This window comes from Giraffa tippelskirchi, chromosome 10 (genome assembly GCF_054371585.1).
Source record: "Giraffa tippelskirchi isolate mGirTip1 chromosome 10, T2T-mGirTip1v1.2.pri, whole genome shotgun sequence".
Classification (NCBI taxonomy): Eukaryota; Metazoa; Chordata; class Mammalia; order Artiodactyla; family Giraffidae; genus Giraffa; species Giraffa tippelskirchi.
This window is the reverse complement of record NC_137284.1, coordinates 146,416,627-146,431,006: the sequence shown is the minus strand read 5'-3', so window position 1 is coordinate 146,431,006 and position 14,380 is coordinate 146,416,627. Positions and strand designations below refer to the sequence as shown.

Below are 14,380 nucleotides of genomic sequence, written 5' to 3'. Positions count from 1 at the left end.
TTGTCTAATCCCCACCATTCCTTTAGGCTCCCACCTCCACCAGTGCCACTCTTTCCCTAGCCAATCCCGAGGTCTCCATACTAAACTACCAATCTGCACTCTGCCAGCCCTCAGCGGCATCCATGGCCGCTGTGGCCCAGCGGAGCATGCCCCTGCAGACAGGAGCCGCCCAGATCTGCGCCCGGCCCGACCCCTTCCAGCAAGCGCTCATCGTGTGTCCACCCGGCTTCCAAGGTAAGGCGGGGTGAACACAGCCTCCCACCTGCTTCCACCAGGACTGCCTCTGCAGTGCTGGCCCCATGCTTTTCTGTCCTGCTAAAGCCCTCTTTGTTTCTTTCCGTGAGAGCCCTGGCATCACTGAACTTGAGGGCCCCCATCCTGCGGCAGCCAACCTAGAAACAATGGACTTAGGCTTCTGCATCAAGTCCATTGCTTGTTATTCACACCACCTGCCAGGGGTTTTGTCCTGGCTCAGCCACCATCTGTAAATCAGCACATTGTGTGCACTCCCATTGTTATGCTGATGTCAGCTCTTGCGGTGCCTCCCGTGGAATAAGCTCTGTGTGGATTATCTATAGCACACTGCCAGCCTCTGACAGCACACTAGTCCTCATTCTTGTGAAGGATACAAACCTCTCTGAAAAGTACTTCCTGGCCAGTACCCCCTACCTCTGGCCAGGCACCCTGGCACTCTTCTCCTAAAAATTCTAAGCGAGAGTTGACTGGGTACCTGGTGATAGTTTACACAGAAAACTCGAGAATTTGGTTCTGAAACCCCCCTGGGGTAACTCTGTGTGGTTCAGTTTGAGTCAGTGCTGTTCCAGCAGCCTTACCCTCTCTCCCCGGCTTTGACCCAGTCAGATGTATCTTCATGACAAAAGCAGCTGTTTTCCTGCTGTAATTTGTCAGCATAACTGTTCCACTTTTGGCTTTAAAGACTCCTTAATTTGACTGAGTCTTCGAAAATATTCAAAAAGGTCGATTTTGGGTTTTGGGTTTTTTTTAGTTTTAAGTTAGAGAGAATTCCCTGGTGGTCCAATGGGTAGGACTCCACGCCTCCACTGATAAAGGCCTGGGTTCTATCCCTGGACAGCAAACTAAGATCCCAACAAGCCATGTAGCATGGCCTAAAAAAAAACACACAAACTTTTTTTTAAGTTAAAAACTGAGGCAGGGGAGACTTCCAAAGGGCCAGGCAGTGTCTGGTGGGGACTAGTGCAAAGGAAAGCTGAGGGCAGACAGAGCGGGCTAGGAAGGTCTCCTCATCCAGCTCTTTCCAGTTACTCAGCCCTTCTCCCCCTCACCCCTTGTCTGCACTAGGATTGCAGGCCTCTCCCTCTAAACATGCTGGCTACTCTGTGCGAATGGAAAATGCCGTTCCCATCGTCACTCAAGCCCCAGGAGCTCAGCCTCTTCAAATCCAACCAGGTCTGCTTGCCCAGGTAATTCTCTCTTTATTATCACTGGTATTACCACGATCCATGTTAATGTTGTTCACAAAAGAGATATATCTCCGATAATTCCCTCCCTGGCAGTGAGTTAGATGCCTCCAGTCATTAGAATATATCAGTAATATTCTGAATGATCCCCAGGTGAATTACCTTCCTAAGTATCTAGCTTACAGTTCCAAGAAGAAATTTAGACACAGGGGGAGTCTGGGGAAATTTATTATTATTATTGTCTCTTTGTAATGCAGATTAATATGAGAGACCTAGGTTTTAATCCTAACTCTACTAATAACTCTCTGTGACCCAAGGCAAGTCAGTTAGCATTTCCTTATTATAAATTGAAACTATTTTTTGAAAGCGGAAAAAGAGCCTTGGAGATTATCTCTTTGTTTCCTAGTTGAAAACCAGGATCACAGAGGCTTTGGCTGGAACCTTCCTTATCTGTTCGCATAGGTACTCTGGTAGATTCCTCGAATGAGATCACAGAGGTGAAACTGGTTGAAAATTTGTGACGTGTTACGAAAATTTTAGGTAACAAAGTGGTGTAATGATAATAAGTAATCAATCCTTAATGTCACTTGAACATTAATAACAAATACTTCTTCGTTGTGCTGAGCACTTTATAGTTGTTATTGATTTAATCCCCGCAATATGGTAAGGTATTTGTCTCCTTTTGACAAACGAGGCACAAGCACTGGCTCAAAGCCCCACAGCAATTAGGTGACAGAACCAGAACACAAACCCAAGAAGTCTGTCAGCAGCACGTGTGTTTTAACCCACCATGCTGTACTGTTGCTTTATCATGGTTTCTGTTGTTGGGAGTCAAGGACAGCTTGACTGAAATGTTGTTAGTTTAAAGCACCTTGGTTTTTTAAATGAAGTTGGTTCCCAAAGACACTTTATCTATTGTGTCTTTTGTTGAACAGAAGTTTGGGGGTTAATTTTAATGTAGTCAAATTGCATAGGTCTATTTTAGACTCGTGGGGTTCCCTGGTGACCCAGTGGTACGGAATCCACTTGCAATGCAGGAGACACAGGTTTGATCCCTGGGTCAGGAAGATCCCCTGAAGAAGGAAATGTCAACCCACTCCAGTGTTCTTGCTTGGGAAATCCCATGGACAGAGGGGCCTGGCAGGCTACAGTCCATGTAGTCACAAAAGAGTCAGACACAACTGAGCAACTAAACAACAATTTTGGACTCACTCTGTTCTAGTCAATTGGCCTCTCTAATATCCTATTGTCTTTACTATTGATTTTATAACTTTAATGTATGTCTTGATATCTGGTGGGAAAAGCCCTGATCCTATCGCGTTCTTCAAAATTTCCCTGTCTGTTCTTGTCCCTTTGCTTTTCTATGTGAATTTTATCCTCACCTTTACATAAGAATTTTAGTTCCAAAACAAACAAGACAAAAACCCAGAACCCTGATTTGTGTTTATTGGACCTGCATTGGATTTATATTCACTTTTAGGAAAATTGACATCTTTGTAATATTGTCATTTCATCCTTGAACATGGTATATACCTGTATATAAGTTACCTTTTATTCCTTTCACTAGAGTTTTCTTTTGTTAGAATCATTCCTAAATATTTTACAGTTCTGTTATTAATAACTTTATTAACTGTATTTTCTTATTATTTGTCTTTGGTTAATAGGAATATAACTGGTTTTGCTCCATTGAGTTTGTTATCCAGCAGTCCTTCCAAACTCTGATTAGTTCTGATTGTTTCTGTGAATTCCCTTGGATTTTCTCTGTAGACTATTTTTTTCATTTAAAAGTGATACAATTTTGTTTCTTCCTTTCCAGTCTTTATAACTTTTATTTATTGTTCTCATGACACTGTGCCAACAGTACCTCCAAAACAATGTTTAATAAGAGTGTTGATATTGAGCATCCTTAACTTGAACTTAACTTTAAAGGAGATTCTTCTTGCTGTTTGCCACTAGAGATTTTGTTTAAAGAGCTGTTAGGGAGAAGGCAATGGCACCCCACTCCAGTACTCTTGCCTGGAAAATCCCATGGATGGAGGAGCCTGGTAGGGTGCAGTCCATGGGGTCGCTAGGAGTCAGACACGACTGAGCGACTTCCCTTTCACTTTTCACTTTCATGCATTGGAGAAGGAAATGGCAACCCACTGCAGTGTTCTTGCCTGGAGAATCCCAGGGACGGCGGAGCCTGGTGGGCTGTCATCTATGGGGTCGCACAGAGTCGGACACGACTGAGCAACTTAGCAGCAGCAGCAGCAGGGACACTTTATCAAGTTGCTAATTTTCATAATGAATTAATGTTCAACTGCATCAAATGTCCTTTCTCCACCTATTGAAATACTCCTGTGTTTTTGTTCCTTCAATTGTTAATGTAGCAAGTTACTTAATAGATTTTGTAATGTTAAATCATCTTTGTATCAATATTTTCAAGGTGAACTTTATTTGAGGATATGGTACTTGATGTGTTTGTGTGCTTTTCAATTCTGGATTGTTTGTGAATACTGCAGTTAGTATTTTTGCATCTAGGTTCGTACGTGAGGAAGTGGCATGGATTTCTTTTTCTTATAGAATCTTTATCTGCTTTGGGCATGGAGACTACACCCAGGCTCATAAGATACATTGGATATTATTACTTCTTCTGTTTTCAGGAACAGCTTGTTTGAGATTGACACTAGCCATTCTTCATCTCTTTGTTCTTATGCCCAGATTGAGACTGCAGATGCCCACCCTCACCAGTTTCTGGTGGCGCACAAAATTCTGTTTTGCTGAAAGTTTAAATAGAGAACCTTCGATATATAAAGCACACCTGTACTCCTTCCTCTCTCTCTCTGGTCCTTATAGCTCCCTTTTGTTTGCACAGTTTGGTAGCATGGAGTTCAGAAAAGGCCCTGGTAGATCAGGAGAACTACCACTCACTCCAGGGGCACGGCAGCCTGTTCACACTTCATCTGACTGGGAGCCGAAATTCAGGCCCGTCTCTCAGTGCTGCTCCTCTGTGAGCCAAAACCTGCAGAATTCACATGTACTCTTAAAGGGTACTTATAGATCCTTTTTTGTGTTTGCATACTTAACCCTAGGAAGCCAGGAACCATCTCTGAAAGAAATAATACATAGCATCGCTTACTAGCTAAAGTAGATATTCCTCATTGTTCAGTTCGGTGGAAACCAATAGGCCCAATATTTCCGAATTTGTCTCAGTCCTTTAATCATAGCAGGGAAGGGCTGTACCAACTGCCTACTTGAAAAGGAGTCCTTGGAGCACTATAAATCTCCAAGTGGATTTAACCTACAGCTCTAAGTGGGGAAGTGAACCAAAATTACATGTACAAGGATTTTAATTGCTACAGTGTTTATAACAGGGAACTGCTGGAAGCAGTTTGAATGTTCTTCAGGAGGAAATTTGTTTAAATTGATAAGAGCATAAAATGGAACACCATATAGCCATTAAAAAGGACATGGTAGACCAAAGTGTCTTGACATACAGAGTTGTCTAAGAGATATTAACTTTAAAAAAAAAAACAAAAAATGAGAACTGTCCTGTTCTATCCACTGTCACTGTGTGTCTTTTTGTTTATTGATTGCTTTTGATTGCTTTTGATTTTTCTTGTTTATCACCCAATCCATGCCAGTATGTTAGCCTATTAAGGTGGAGCTTTCTCCTAGGTATTTTTTAATGATCCCTTCAAAGAAAAAAAAAATAAGCAACTTGCAAAACGAGGCAGATTCTTTACCATTTGAGCCACCAGGGGAGCCCTTAAAAACTAGTATGGCAGCTATTTTTTTAAAAGCATCAATAAAACATTGACACTGATGCCTTCGTTTTTCTTGGGATTAGATTAGGTATCAGGCAGAGGCACTCCAAATATTATTACTTTAAATATATCCCCAAATTTCAGTATATTTCTTTTTATCTAGATATTTAAATCTTTTCAAGGAGTTAGTGCATGTTTAGAAATAGTCTTTTGAATCCATCCTTCGTGTTAGCTTTGTTTGCTCTGCCATTTTCCAACCCCTCCCTCCCCCCCCCGCCCCCCGCTGTAGCATCACATGTCCCTAAAAAGGGAAACAGTCTCTCTGGTGCACCCCAAAGATGTGTCTCTGGAAATTAATCACACCCTGTCATTTCAATAACACAAGGCTGATCATATGGATTGCCTTACCAGTAATGCTTTTTTGGTACCGCCTAAAAGGAGCTTTCATCTCTGTCCGCCCAGCCCCCAGCCCAGAGTTGACATCTTGACCACCATCAGAAATTGTGAATGAGGGACTTCCCTGCTGGTCCAGTGGCTGAGACGCCACGCTCCCAATGCAGGGGGCTCAAGTTCAATCCCTAGTCAGGGAACTAGACCCCACATGCCACAACTAAGTTCACACTCCACAGCTAAAGATGCTGCCTGCCACAACAGAGGTTGAAGATCCCACGTGCTGCAGCTAACACCCAGCTCAGCCAAATAAACAAATAAAATAAATTTTTAAAATTTTTAAAAAGAAAGAAATTGTGCATGAGCCAGTAAAGGTAGAGAGATGGGAAGTACACGTCTTGATTGAGAGGATATTGAATTTATCTCACTTTTCAAATGGCAGGATCCCAAACCCCCTTGGACCATCCAGAGCCTCAGGATATGGAGATTTCTGTTTGCCAGATCCTTGTAGACTCCGCCCTGCCGTGAAGAAGTTTTGTGCATTCTTATAGCCAATTAACTCATATCACCTGAACCCCTTTAAATGTTTCCCTAAGGATAAACCATTGTCTTGGATTCTTTAAACTTTCCAAAATACAAAACTTCAACGCTTCTCAAAACCTTCTCTGGTCATTTTCAGCAACCGGTCTTTCCAACCATTCTGTCTTGCTGTCTGTGCCAGTCTTGCTGGGTGCCTGATATTGCTAATAAATAAGGAAGACTTTTTCATACGACTCTTAGGCACCTGATCCTGAATTGGGCCATCATTTTTGTGTATCACCTCTATAAAAAGAGTGGTATATTGGCTGAGAGCATGGGCTCTGGAATTCCACTGCCCATGTTCAGATAGCATCCCCACCACTCACTGGCTGTCTGACTTCAGAGAAGTTATTTTTGAATTTAAATTTAATTCTTTTTCAAAGTAATACATGTGTCTAATTGTTACAATTAAATGCCACTGCAAACTTCTAAGAAAATAGCAGTCCCTGCTCTATCCCGTCCCCAATTTCCGTTCCCCCAAAACAATCATTTTTTAAATTAATTAATTAATTTTAAATGGAGGCTGATTACAGTATTGTGGTGGGTTTTGCCATACACCAACATGAACCAGCCATGGGTGTACATGTGTGCCCCCGTCCCGAACCCCCCTCCCACCCCCTCCCCACCCCATCCCTCTGGGCTGTCCCAGGGCACCGGCTCTGGGTGCCCTGTTTCATGCATCGAACTTGGACTGGGCATCTGTGTTTTTAACTGTTTCATTTAGTTATTTAAATCCATGTTTCTAAATTGCATTCTTTAACTGCTTCTTACTGATTTTTCCACTTTAGGTATCAATCAACAATGGAAGAATGCTTAGCCCTCTAACCCTCCGTCCCCGGAACATAAAGCCCACTCATAGGCACACTCTCTTCCTCTCTCTCTCACTTTTCCTTTCTCCCTTTTCCTCCCTTGTAAGTTTTTATTCAACCACTTTATATTATCTACATAATTATTATCATCAATATTGTATTGTATTATTCTCAGCTGAGCCTCATAACATACTACGATTCTGCTTCCTTTCCTATACAAGTTGTTTCTCCTGGAATTAGTATTGTCTCATCTTTTCATTGGGTCAGTTTCCTCCGTATGTGTTATTATGCAGCCCCAAAGTCTTCCAGAGCTCTAAAAGGCTTGTGTGTTTGATGTACTGGTGTCTTTGAGCATATTGAGAAGTTCAGTGGCTGTTGTTTTTCCTCCTTCTGAAAGCTTTTTAAGACTTTCCTTGTCCATGGTGGACATGAGATTCACGGCTACATGCTTTCTCATGAGTCTTTTAGAATACACTGTCCGGTACATCCTATTGCCCTTTTTATCTGGAGAATTTTCTTTTATTTTTGCCTTTGTTAACTTCTTCCCCTCCATTTTCTCTGTTCCTTTTTTGTGAAATTCCTGTTAATTGAGCACTGGTACTTCTGAACTGATCTAATGATTTTCATATCTCCCACCCTCACCCCCATCCACCTTTCCTCTGTATATATTCTATCTATGCTACTTTCTAAAATTTTCCCATCTGTATGGAACTGTTCATTTCTATTGTCATTGTTCTCATTTCCAAGAGTTTTCTTGTTCTCAGAATATGGATATATATCCTTTATATATCTTGTTTCATGGATATATATACATGTTCAGCCTCTTTGGGGACACTAATTACATATTTTTTTATATTTTCTTCCGATTCCTATACTGTTGTTGTTCCTCAGAGTTTCATTTTTTGTTTTAGTCTCTTTCATGATAGAAACTTCCTTTAAAGTCTGGTGATCCTTGGCTGTTCATTCATATCTAAGACTGAAGGACTAAAAACTAACTGGAAAGCTTCAGGGGCAGGGGGTGGACTTCTCTATTGGATAAGGAGTGAGCTCAGCATTTTCATTGGCAGGTCCCCTCTCATCGAATGTATCTGTAGTTTTTTTCTCTTGGAATAGTCAGTTTCCCAGGAGAGACTCCACCAGGTTCCTGCTTTAAGATTGGGGGCGAGGGGTGGGGTAATAATCCTTCATACCAGGAATCTGAGGGTGACAGAATCCCAGGGTTTAATATTCAGACTTGACCTTACGTACCTTCAGTCTGCTAACTTAGTAATCACTCTTCTGTTTTCCAGCTTCTGAAATTCTGTTAACTGTTATTGTCCCTCCCTGTTCTCTGTGTCCTTACAGATCTATATGTATTTTTTCATTCCTTCACTGTCATTTTAGTTGGGCTTAAAAGAGGGAGAGCTGTAAATGTATGGTTAATTTACTATGTGTCCAGGCAAGCTACTTAACTTCTCTGTGTTTCAGTTTGTTCATCTGAGAAATGGGAGGGGAGAATAGTCCCTACCTCACAGGATTGGTGTTAAGATAAAGTCAGAGAATCCATTTATGGTCTTAGCTTTATGCTTGGCACACAATGTGCATCCAGAAATATTGGCTCTAATCTTACAGATTATAAAGTAGTAATAAATTATAGAAATAGCTGATGCAAAGTGTTGTCTCAAATGAGTTGAACATATCCATCAGTTATAGAGGTCCAGAAATATCTTTTTACCCCATCTCTTTGAGGTAAAATGCTAAGATTCATTTTAGGGAAACAGGGAAGAAATAATGTCCTTAACTTGATATCAAGATTTATTATTTCAAAATGACATTAGTCAAAACACAGGCTTTTCATGGAATCTGAAATAAGTTCCAAACAAAATCAGTAGAATTCTTATTGCCAATGAGACTATTATTCATTTAAGCTTTTGAGCTCATAATTATTTTAATCAATTAAATTATTTTTCTGCTTACTGTGTTTGAATTCCGTGAACCTGAAATACAGTTAAGTATAGTTAATTGCCTTGGTAGAATTGCTTCTTTCATTTTATCAACAAACATTTCTTAAGCACTTATTGTATAATCTGTGGTCCCTGAGCTTTTTGACTATATTTTAAAAGATCAGTAAGCAAACAGGCAATATCTAAAAGGCATAAGAGATCTCACTGAGTCTCATGTACAACAGTGATAACAGGATAGACCAGGTGAACTATGCACTCAAATCTAAGAGGAACCCATATCATTTTAGTACATGTCACTGTTTATGAAGTTTTGACTCAAATTTATAATCCATTTCCAGAAGTGCTTGTTTGTTCATATGAGCCAAAACACATATATTGAACATATGCACAATCTCCAGCCTGATGGAAAGAGAGAGAGAGCTAAGACCCCAAGTCTTTAAATCCTTGACCTGCCCAAGAGGTATTTTACCTTAGCAGCGTTCCTTCAAGAGTCCAACTTTGGACAACTGTGTTCAGAGTGAATCATTTAATAACCAAAGGCAAGCAGAATAGTGATTGAAGATACAGAGGGCTCAAAACACAACACACACACACACACGTGTATGCACACACACCTGTAAGTTCATTCAAGGAGGAATCGAGAAAGTTCATTTTCGACTTCTTAAGAAATAGCTTGGTGTTTATAAAAAATCGAACTGTGACTTCCTTACTGTTTCATTTTTGCCATGAAGAGTGAAGGTAATTCTCAGTTAAGCTAAAGATCCCAGCTAAGAATTTTACTTCCCACTTGTTTGCCCTCGGATGTAGGGAGATGTCAATACTTGGTGATCTCAGAATTATGTTAACTTAGATTCAGAAGATAACACAAGTTGCACCTCTACATTCTAACTGCTAAACAAAGGGTAAAATATTAAATAAAGGATACTAGGCAGAAAACTTCTTGAGGGCAAGGAGTTACCCTTGTATGACCCAATTCAACTCCCCCAATCTCTTACACACAATTGTGTCACAAAACAAATCAGTAAGTGAACTTTTGGGAATTTTAAGCATTGTTCATTAGAGCAGATTTATAAATAAATCATTCTTCAGTGTGAATGAATCACTTCCATATAGTTCTTTGCCCATATTCCTACCTATTATCTTATATTGACTTCACATGTGTTCATGTGTGCCCTGGTGTTTGAGGTCACAGAGCAGGTCTCCACTGTCACACCTATCAAGGGGTCTAGCACAACCTTGAGCACAGAATAAGCTCTTGACTCATGCCAGCTGATTTATGATTGTCAGACATAGTGATAGCAGGTGTCCTCTGCCCTACAGCAGGCCTGGCCAAGTGGGACCCAGCAGATCCTGCTTCCCCCGGCGTGGCAACAGCTGACCGGCGTGGCCACGCACACTTCGGTGCAGCACGCAACTGTGATTCCGGAGACCATGGCCGGCACCCAGCAGCTGGCCGACTGGAGGTGAGCATGGCACGGGCAGGACTGGGATGGGAGGCACGTCCACCGCTGACCCAGAGGGCAGCCAGGCTGGCTGGTACCAGAGTCCCCCGCTTTGTAGAGGGCTTTTTAAATTAAAAAGAGTAGCTTGTGGCCTACCTGGGTTCGATCCCTGGTTTGGGAAGATCCCCTGGAGGAGGGCATGGCAACCCATTCCAGTATTCTTGCCTGGAGAATCCCATGGACAGAGGAACTTGGCAGGCTACAGTTCATGGGGTCTCAAAGAGTCAGACACAACTGAGCAACTAGGCACACAAGCACACCATGTGGCCTGAGACTGCAGTGTAATGAGAGGTTATTTTTAAATAAATGCATACCAGGACACCAGAAAACCAGCTTGGTTACTTTATGATCTGTTGTCATTTTGAACTCCAAATTCAGTTCCATTACCTGATCACCAGTGTGATTCAGCAGACTTGGCTTGGGATGATTTTTGGTTGTTTCTCCGAATTCAATTCCACTCCCACAAAGATCTGTTACCAGTGAAAGGATGCAGAAGAGATCCAGGAGCTCCTAAGCAATCCTAGGAAGTGTTCTCGAGGTGTTTTCAGACGCGAGCATGCTGGAGTCACATCAGACCTCCTGGGGGAAGGCATGACAGAAAGGGGTTTATCTGGAATGGTAAACTCTGCTGTGTTTGCTGAGTGTGTCTTTTCAGTTGATGCTCATATCTTTGAGATCAAAGTACACTTTCCACAGAGCCCAGAGACATCCAGCTGACAGCTACAAGCACACCACAACCTCTGCATCTGTTTCCAGAACCTTCCACCCCATCCTACTCACCAACTTCATCACTAACATGTGGCTTTGTTGTTTTTATGGCCACTTTCCACTTTTCCTTATACCTGCCACCTTTGCCATCCCAACACCACCCTCAATGCCCACCTTCACAAGTGCAGAGCCAAATGGCAGTCTCCCAAGTTGGCCCCAACTTCCCATGGCCCTCTGGGCTGTCTCTCTTTCAGCTGAAGCATCAGGGTAGGTCACACCCTTCACCCTCTGACAGTCCCCAAACCAGCCATGGGACCTCCCGACAGTTCTTTTTCTGTCCTGTAAGGCTGCTATGAGTGAAGAGCTCTGATGAAAAGCAGAGAGACAGGCCCCCAGTCCAGCCTCAACTGCAGTGTCCTCTGTCCTGCATTTAGTTTTCTAATTACTAATTTACTAATTCTAATTTAGTAGAAAGAAGAGAGGAACGTAGGCTGTTTATCAGTCCCGTTCACTTTCCACTGACAACACCCACGTCCACCCCCTCTCACTGGAAGCACTTTCAGGCCAGGTAAACTGGGTTCATTTCTGGCCCTGCATGTCCTGGGAAAAGTTACTTAACCTGTATGAGCCTCAGTTCTTCAGTAAAGTAGGGACAGTAATGCCTATTCATCAGATTGTTGGGAAGTTTAAATTTAAGATAAAAGACGAAGCACTTGACTGGATTTAACATGTACCATACCAGCACCAGGCTTCCCTGGTGGCTCAGTGGGTAAAGGATCCGCCTGCAATGTGGGAGACCTGGGTTTGATCTGTGATTCGAGAAGATCCCTTGGAGGAAGGAATGGCTACCCCCTCCAGTATTCTTGCCTAGAGAATCCCACAGACAGAGGAGCCTGGCAGATTACAGTCCACAGGGTCGCAAAGAGTCGGACACGACTGAGTGACTAACATTTCACTTCATACCAGCGCCTGATCCATGACAGGCAGCAACAAATCTGTGATCTGCCCTTCCCCCGTTCACAGCATGAACGCTCAGCAAGACCACCTTCCCTCTCCAGCTCATTAGCAGCAGCAACCAAGTGGAAAGCTGTTTGACCAGTTGTTTTTTCCCTTACCCCTTTTTCTCCCAGGAGACCACATGTATGCTGTACTTCCATTTTCCTTTGTCTTTCAGCATTTACAGCTTATTTAATTTCAGAGATACTGACATTCTTAACTCATTCATGCACATCTTCTTATCTCTCATCCCTCCTCATCTCTTACCTGGTTACCACAGTAGAGACCTAAAGCCAACACAGTTTCTTTTCAGTTTCTTCTCCATTTCATATGTAGCCCAAAGAACATCTGCAATCATAGCTATGCTAGACCTGTGTCAAAGGGGAAAATGCCATGTCTGTAGAAGAAATAGCAACAAAGTAAAGGAGCTATAACATCAGTTTTTAAAGTTCACTTAAATGTCCAAAAAACTATCAGAATCTCTACAAAAGTATCTCCCTACTTCTTTTCTTTGTGTTCAATTTTTTTCTTAAATTTCATAATATTTTAAAAATTCATATGAACTCTCCTATAGCTCTTTATTTTACCATGTATTAAATGAGTTTTTATGGGCAACTCTCTAAATTCATCATCATTCTTAATATTTCTGTGGGAATAAGCCTAACAGCACCATACAACCCAGATCTCACATAACCCATTTTCAGGATTATAGCTGCCAATATTTCTATCAACATGTGTCTGTTAGTAACTAATTTTCACTTAGTACCAAACTCTGTACATGTCTAGTCAACCTTCAGTTAATCTAGTTGTTCATTCAGAAAGCATGTAACTCACTGATCAGCTGCTACATTCCTGAGCATTGTGCTAACTGCTGAGAGAATTCTAAAGAATGTTAACACTTCCTAATGCCAGAAAGACATGCCTCCCAGTCTTCAAAGTTTGTTTTTCACATAAACTGCAATATTCTCACTTACAAAACGGTATTACTAAGATATCCTCCCTACCTCACAGAGTGGAACAACCCATTGAAGGCGCTTTGTAAATTATAAAATGAAATACACAGCCCAGTTAGCTGTTTAGGGTCTTGAAGAGCAGAAGGGAATATTTATTTCCTCTTCCCAGAACTTAAGCTGAGTCTGCCTACTGGGCATTCTCCCCACTTGAAATGTGCCCTTTCTCACTCACCAACAAATTGTGTCCATGCCACTTAAACATTCCTACACCAGAGACACCCAGTGAAGTCACCTGGGTTGTCTCTTCAACAGCTCTCCCCTCGGTGTGAGAACTACCTTTTGATTTTAATTTGACTTTTAATGGGGGGGAGGGAACTTTATCTTCTAAAGGAGCTCTGTTTCTATTAAACCATCAAAGAATCTGTTTTCCCATCGTCCTTTCAGGAACACGCATGCTCATGGCAGCCATTACAATCCCATCATGCAGCAGCCTGCGTTGTTGACTGGTCATGTGACCCTTCCAGCAGCTCAACCCTTAAATGTGGGCGTGGCCCACGTGATGCGGCAGCAACCTACCAGCACCACCTCCTCCCGGAAGAATAAGCAACACCAGTCTTCTGCGAGGTAGGTGTGTAAGAAATGTCAGAGAAAGAAAACTTCAAGGAGATTAGAAGTTAAAGATCTGTATCCCTGGAATGGGATTTTGAAGGAGGCACTCATCCTGAGGTCTATGTGAGTGCTGGCCCTACCAGCACCCTAAGGGTGGGGCCCTCAGACCACAGTGTTCAGTGTCCACGTCTTTAGTGATTTTGTCCCCTTCCACTTATCTAGAAAACACTCAGACTACCCTCTGAAGATGCATTTTTGAAACCATAACTTTTTTTTAGAAGTAGTAGAGAAATGTGTTTTATTTGAAGTCTCATGTCAGAAATTTAACTCATTCAGCTATTTGGTAAAATATAAGCAATAACTTTGGTTAATGATCTTTCCCATTTCCTCTAAATCCAGTTTCATCTCCATGAACTCTTAAAAAAAATTAAGATTGACCAAAGGCCATGTGCTGTTTGATTCATCTTGTATGATATTTTGGAAAAGGTAAAACTATAGAGTGTGTAGATTGAAGATTGCTGGGAAAGATTGAAGGTAGGAGGAGAAAAGGACAGAAGATGAGATGGTTGGGTGACATCACCAACTCGATGGACATGAATTTGAGCAAGCCCTGGGAGAGAGTGAAGGACAGGGAAGCCTGATGTGCTGCAGTCCATGGGTCACAAAGAGTCAGACACAACTGAGCAACTGAACAGCAACAAAA

At 42.0% G+C, this 14,380-nt stretch overlaps 1 protein-coding gene and 1 long non-coding RNA gene across 6 annotated transcripts in view; one reads left to right on the top strand and one right to left on the bottom strand.

Moving 5' to 3' along the window:
• The window catches only part of LOC145523234 (uncharacterized), a 44,227-nt gene extending 30,653 nt beyond the window's left edge, over positions 1-13,574 (bottom strand). Inside the window, exons 1-3 of one of the 2 annotated variants that reach the window (XR_014066442.1) lie at positions 13,301-13,564; positions 12,383-12,512; positions 10,799-10,990 (exon numbers count right to left, since the gene is read on the bottom strand). This is a non-coding gene — a long non-coding RNA (uncharacterized LOC145523234). Of the gene's footprint in view, positions 1-8,737; positions 10,991-12,382; positions 12,513-13,300 lie in introns of those variants that run through there. The other variant, XR_014066441.1, reaches the window with a different exon arrangement.
• HIPK2 (homeodomain interacting protein kinase 2) overlaps positions 1-14,380 on the top strand; it is a 199,866-nt gene that overhangs the window by 155,897 nt on the left and 29,589 nt on the right. The window contains exons 8-11 of one of the 4 annotated variants that reach the window (XM_081533201.1): positions 108-234; positions 1,321-1,442; positions 10,233-10,372; positions 13,513-13,692. In XM_081533201.1, coding sequence (XP_081389327.1) covers positions 108-234; positions 1,321-1,442; positions 10,233-10,372; positions 13,513-13,692 — 569 coding nt within the window. Of the gene's footprint in view, positions 1-26; positions 235-1,320; positions 1,443-10,229; positions 10,373-13,512; positions 13,693-14,380 lie in introns of all 4 variants that reach the window. The other 3 variants (XM_081533200.1, XM_081533199.1, XM_081533197.1) reach the window with 3 other exon arrangements.